The following is a 6,808-nucleotide window of genomic DNA, read 5'->3' as shown; positions in this document are numbered from 1 at the left end:
TAATCATTTTTATGTATTGATTTTTCATTTACTACAACTATTATCTTTAAATATTCATAACTTTTTGAAAATATAAAATTTGTTTAAAATTCTTTTTGATTAAATATGGAAAAAAGGTATGAATTATAGAAAGAAAATGTACATTTAATAAATAAAATAAAAAATAATAATAATGAGTTAAAAAAATAAACTGCAGTTGTTTACACGGGCTTGCCATTTGGTAAGTTAAATGCACCTGTGATAGGTTTTCCGGGTGTTGGCCAAAACTCAGGCAACAACGGGAAAAAAACATTTCAGCTGAAATGTGCCCGGGGTTAGTTCAGGGGAATCCTTTTTGTCTACAAAGCGAGTAAGGAGATGTAACGTGACCGTTTCATGCAACCCTTACACATTTTGAATATACCCCATACATAATATGTCCCACTTGTCATGTTAAATGTTAGCTTCATTGCATTTAACGACTATCCTATCTGACAATAATTCTCATTTACTTCGCGTGACTACAAAAGTATATATTTTCCTAAATCAAACGAGAGTGGACGATCAATAGCCGACAGAGTACGAAAAGGCTTGTGGCTCGTCCGCAGTCTCGTTACTAGTTAGCCACGATTCGATCCAGCTCTTAGTAAGCTCTCAGCGCTTAGCACGCTCGCAGCTTCTTAACAAGCTCCCAGCTTCTAACAATCTCCCAGCTCTTAGTGAGCTGTCAGCGCTTAGCACGCTCCCAGCTTTTAACAAGCTCCCAGCCCTTAGTGAGCTCTCAGCGCTTAGGACGCTCCGCTTAGGACGCTCAAGCTCACAGCCAGCTCAATGCTCTTAGCCAGCTCCCACTAACCAATCACTTTCCTCACAGCAAATTTGAATTGTGCAGAGCACAGTCACCAACCCGACGTCTGCCGAACCAACAGCTACCCGATTACACCGAGGTGGCCATAATCCAATTAGTGCAAGGCAAGCCACATACACGAAAACTTCCGAACCGACAGCTAATCGATTTCCTCGACCTGACGGCCACCCGATTACCAGATCCGACCGTAATTCGAGTAGTGAAGAACCGATCCGATTGCCACAGGGCCAAGTCACATATCCGACTACTGCCGAATCGACAGCCATCGAAGGGTACAGAGCCGAACCGTACGTCCACCACTGTAAACTGCCGCCTTCTTCAAAAAACCCTTTAGACTAGAGTCCACAACAGGCCTATTCTGGCTTAAGTGTATACCCAACAATGTTGTGTATTTTAATATCATTGATTGTTATTTAGTGTAAGTAAAACAATTTTATTTCCTTATTCTACTGGAAATTTTACTCGTTTTTTTTTTCGCAGCTTTTTCAAGTGCTAAGCTATTTTAATGGAATATTGAAGCGGTGTTGTCGCTGTCTTCTTTTACATTAATATGTCTGTTTCTTGTATACGTTTATTATTGTTGATGTGTCTCTTATGATTCATTTCAAGACAAGATGGCAAAATCTTTTGGCTTGGTCATGTAGTGTTAACCTTGATATTTAACCTTGATGCTGTTACCATTATGTTATTAGTTTATTTCCTTTTCTTAGAAATAACCATTTTGTGTCTTCTATATTTTGAACTTTATCTTATGATGATGAACAATGAACCACCTTGCCACGTGCTAGCACATCAGCCTGGAAAATATATAGTTTAAGAGAAATTAATAAAAAGAATAAGAAGTGTTTGATGGAGACGGTCGTGTTCATAGCTGCGTCGTAAATAAATAAAGATTTATTCTCCTTACGAGAGAAGCAATATCCTCAAGGCTGTGAACATATTCAAGAGACAAAACAAAACACAACTTTTTCTGCGATTACTTGGTTTTGAATCCGATGTTTCTTTCTACGTAAACGAAGACTTAACCAATAAAAACTACAAAATTTTGCAACCTGTAATTTCACTAAAAAAGAAAAATATGTTGTCGACTGCATTCATAATACGCGGGCTTGTATATGTGAAAAGTGTTGATAGGGAGATCACAATACGAATTGAGTCTATGGAGAAGTTGTTTACTTCCAAAGTCGAACTTTTCAGTATGATTCGAATTTTTGCTAAACAAAAGGCAGGATTCAAGTTGGTACATATAAATGCCCAAAGTCTTAACAATAAACTTGATGAATTTCGCCACATTTATGATTTGTCAGGTGTTGACATAATCTGCGTCTACGAATCGTGGTTCCAATGTGACGTTCAAGATGGAATTTATAATCTACCTGGTTACACACTTTTTCGTGCATTGCCATTCGCAGGAGGCGCATGTATATACGTTAAATATGGCATTAAATGTAAAATAAAATTGAAGCCTAACTACTCTAGGGCAACAAAATACCTATTTCTGGAGGTTGTATTAGTCTGCTCCCAAAAAATGCTTGTTGGAGGCGAATAACAACAAACATATGACCGTTTTACTGAATGAACTATCATAGCTGGTGACTTTAACTACAATCTACTTATATCTTGACTTATATCCTCTCAATATCTCATATCCAACTCATTTCCACAACACTACAAACAGTCCCATAGATATAATATTTTCAATAAATGTTCTGTAGATAGTAAAAGTAAATGGAGACAAATTCGTGGGATTGGTATTGGCCAGAAAGCTCACACCCGTTCCAATACTGATATTGATGGTTAAACCCCAAACTAATAAGAATAATGCTGCCAATACTGTTTCCTTATAAAACATATACATTCAACACCGTTCTGACAAAATCAATATTCCCCGAAAGTTGGAAACAAGCAAAAGTTGTGCCACTTCCGATATCCCTGTTGGCTTACTAACAGAACGCTAATCTTGTTTTAGAAGTAATAGAACTGTACCACGGCACTTTTTGATGTCAACAAGCAAGACTCCCTTATTATTCACTATTGAAATCATGTACACAGAGATTAATTGTTCGTATCAAATATATTGATATTACCGGCATCTCGTAAACAAATTTTTCGTATTTATAAATTCGTCGCCATAAGATTTCAAGTTAACCGCATTAGAAGCACTGGTTATCGTAACTGATATATTTTCTAAAGAGGGATAGACTTAAATTGAGTTTAGCTCCAGCTGGCGGAAAATTCTGAAATTTTTATCGAAGGTAGGTCTTTTGTTACCCAAGGTAGGTTTTGTACCCTGATTGCAACAAAAGATGTGGTTACACTTCCCGAAAAATTGAGTTTAAATTTTTAAAAAGTACCTCCCCTATATTTTATCGGTTATTTAAAAAATAATAAATTTAAATAAACTTTAGTTCGAGTTCCCAGAGGAGAAAATCTCAAGCCCAGGCGGAAGGCCGGCTACTTTAAAAAGGTCTGGATCGCGAAGCCAATGTTAGACTTTCCTCATAGGAGAAAATCTCAATCCCGGCCGAGTGCGGCTATTTTGAAAAGCTTTGGTACGCGAAGCAGGTGTTGGACATATCCAGCATGAGAAAATCTCAAACCCTTTTTTTTGGAACCCTATATTTCGTGAAGTATGGACCCACCTCCCGAAAATGTTTTATAGATATAGCTAAGTAAAAACTGGGTATTTTGGAACTCTATATATCGGGAAGTACTGATTTCCTCCCCAAAAAAATGCATGTCGCTGTGATTAGGATGCTTCAGTTGAGTTAAGGGGCTATGCTCGGATTGACCTGATATTTTTACCACGTGTAGATCTTTTTAACTAGGTTACGGCGAAGTAATTTTTTGTGGGAGAAATACCCGGTTAAAAAATCAGGGTTTTATCCGGTTCTACAAAATGGACATTATTTGAAAGCTTGTGGAAATATCTTTGTAAGAAGTGGTGATATGATAGGTTGGTTTTAATCGGTTCCCGAGTAATACAAAAATTGGTATTCTTGTACCGGAACTTTTTGAAAACCCATTAAAAGTCGAAATTTCCCATTGTGGTGTATTTGAAATTGCATACTACATTGTAGCCTACACTCTGCCCTTTTCAAAATGTTACCATAGGTATTGATATCTCCTGTAATTCCGAAGATATTAGTATTGCAAATCATGAAATTGAGATTTTCTCCACTATTATGTATCTAACCTTTATATCTTTGTAGTTCCGAAGATATTAACGTTAAAGTCGAATCCCGTCTACTTACAAAAATTATAATGTTTAGAAAAACTATGGATCGCGTAGCCTATGTTTGACATACCGCAGAGGAGAAAATCTCAAGCCCCGGCCGAAGACCGGCTACTTACAAAAATTATAAGGTTTAGAAAAACTATGGATCGCGTAGCCGGTGTTGGACATACCCCAGAGGAGACAATCTCAAGCCCCGATCAAAGGCCGGCTACCAACAACAATTAAAATGTTTAGAAAAACTTCGAACTTTCGGGTCAAATAGTCGGGTAACGAAAAAAATAATTTTCCTTAATCAGGTAAAAAATACCCACCAGCGGTAAAATTTTCAAAATAATCCGAGCATAGTCCCTGAACTCAACTTGCTCCAAAAATAATATTCTCCATAATAAAACAAGCTATTCAACATTTGCAACATTTAAAATTGGTATTGTTTATTGGTGTCTTATTACTAAATCTTATATGCCTACATATAATCAAATTTAAATATTATATAGGAGATAACCATTTTTATTTTATAAGATAATGTATTTCTTTAAGCCCAAACTCGAATTGTGTAATCCCAGCTACCAGTTGAAAGAGCCGTTCCATCAGGTGAAACTTGAACACAGGATACCTTGTTCTCATGACCGTATAACAAGCAAATTCGTTCCGATTTCAATGTATCCCACAAGTTAACAGTGTAATCATTGTAGCCGGCAAATAACAAACGGCCACTTACTGAGAAATCAACCGAATTTACCCCAAATATAATGCTTTCTTTAGAGAAGACAGCAACCTCACGGTCGGCCCGCATATCAAACAATCTGCAACTGCTATCGTCGGAACCAGTAGCGATAGCATCACCACTAGGGTGGAATTTCACACTATTAACATCTGATTGGTGACCCTCAAAGGATTGAACCACCTGTCCAGATCTCATATCCCAAATAAATGCCATTCTGTCGCAACTTCCTGAAACAAATGTATTTCCCGTTTCATTTGGAGCTAGGTCAATTGCCATGACATCGCCCGAATGACCGTGAAAGCTTTGCAAAAGTTGGCCGGATTCAACATCCCATAGTGCACAAGTAGAGTCACCACTCCCAGTTAGAATTTGCTGATCAGAATTGGGATATATACAACACGACATATAGCTTGTATGAGTACCCACTGTCCTTTTCTTCACTGCCATTTCTTCATCTGAAGTTATAGGGTAAACTGTAACTTTATTATCTAACCCTCCACAAGCTACATAATTTCCGGAAGGAGCATATGCACATGCCATTATCCAAGTAGTTGGCATCGTGACGGCATGCTCTTTATTAGTTGTAAATGCATCCCATATAATCAGACGACCATCTTGTGACGATGAAATTATATGGCGCTTATCAGGACTCCAATCTGTGCACAATACTTTGGCCTGATGGCCCTTTAAAACTTTACGAGGTTTTATGTTTACAAAAGCGATTTGTTCCAAGCGTTCCGCTATTGATGATAAGCTAACGTCATTCAACTTCTGACGCTCTTCCTCCAATTTAAATTTCAAACATTCGGCCTCCTTCATTAAACTTGACATTTTATCATTAACATTCGTAGGTTGCGTCTCGGACATAATTAATTACACTTATCAAGACGAAGTATTAAAGATTTTCAATTTGAATCACTTCGAGTACTTTAAAAAGTATACATATAATTACTGTCATGCGCAGTTCGATTGTATGTATTGGGTAAAACTTTATTTTATGCAATATATACTACATGACGTTTGAAGTACGTTTACATGCAATTTTTTAAACAGTTCAAGGCGCACATAAGTTTGGTCAAGAAGACTAATTTTGACAAACTTATGCTCTGTTCCAGAACCTGCAATAATTTACTAGTTTTCAATTTCTTTCGATAACATAAAGGGAAAATCGGTTTTTGTATTAACAAGTAAAAAAGCTGTAAGTTCGGCCGGGCCGAACTTTTAATACCCTCCACCATTTGGTACAAATTTGGCAATTTCCAAAAAAAAAAAAAATAAATAAATAAATAAAATAAAAAAATCCTTTAAAAATTCTGTTAAAATCTTAAAAATACCGAATGTCTATACGACGACGTATACCTGCATAGGCAACTTTTGTCATAAGTTATTACAACATTTAAATGCGAAACTTGAAGAAAAATTTGTTTATAATGTAGCTAAAATCATCAAAATACCGAAAATAGGGGGTACCGTTATATGGGGGCTATACGAAGACGTGGACCTGCACAGACAATTTTCTGGCATGGGCTGAAGTATCCATTACGAGCTTTAAATGCGAAATTTGAAACAATCCCGGTAAATAATGTCGCTAAAATCATCAAAATACCGAATATCGGGGGTACGGTATATGGGGCCTATACGAAGACGTGGACCTACATGGTCCATTTTCTGTTTTCTGCTGCAGTATCTATTACGAACTTCAAATACCAAATTTGGAACGGTTCCGTTAAATAATGTCGCTAAAATTATCAAAATACCGAATATCGGGGGGTACCGTTATATGGGGGCTATACGAAGACGTGGACCTGCACAGATAATTTTCTGTCTTAGGCTGTAGTATCCATTACGAACTTCAAATGCCAAATTTGAAACAATTCCGGTGAATAATGTCGCTAAAATCATCAAAATACCGAATATCGAGAGGTACCGTTATATGGGGGCTATATGAAAACTTGGACCTACATGACCCATTTACGAACTTAACCTGCCTACTGGCAAA

At 37.0% G+C, this 6,808-nt stretch overlaps 1 protein-coding gene and 1 long non-coding RNA gene across 2 annotated transcripts; one reads left to right on the top strand and one right to left on the bottom strand.

The window, feature by feature from the left end:
• The first annotated feature begins 201 nt into the window (after positions 1-201).
• LOC109614262 (uncharacterized) lies at positions 202-2,464 on the top strand. The gene is made up of 3 exons (XR_009342348.1): positions 202-1,265; positions 1,328-2,268; positions 2,327-2,464. It is a non-coding gene; the product is annotated as an uncharacterized LOC109614262 (long non-coding RNA).
• Positions 2,465-4,483: 2,019 nt separating this feature from the next.
• Positions 4,484-5,935, bottom strand: LOC101898048 (guanine nucleotide-binding protein subunit beta-5). Its single transcript, XM_005191646.4, has one exon. It carries the CDS (start codon positions 5,674-5,676, stop codon positions 4,618-4,620), a length of 1,059 nt encoding a protein of 352 aa, XP_005191703.1. The 5' UTR covers positions 5,677-5,935; the 3' UTR covers positions 4,484-4,617.
• Between the last annotated feature and the right edge of the window lie 873 nt (positions 5,936-6,808).

The sequence above is a fragment of the Musca domestica genome, unplaced genomic scaffold, assembly GCF_030504385.1.
Source record: "Musca domestica strain aabys unplaced genomic scaffold, Musca_domestica.polishedcontigs.V.1.1 230, whole genome shotgun sequence".
Taxonomy (NCBI): domain Eukaryota; kingdom Metazoa; phylum Arthropoda; class Insecta; order Diptera; family Muscidae; genus Musca; species Musca domestica.
The sequence above is the reverse complement of the archived record's forward strand: the minus strand, read 5'-3'. Positions and strand labels throughout refer to the sequence as shown.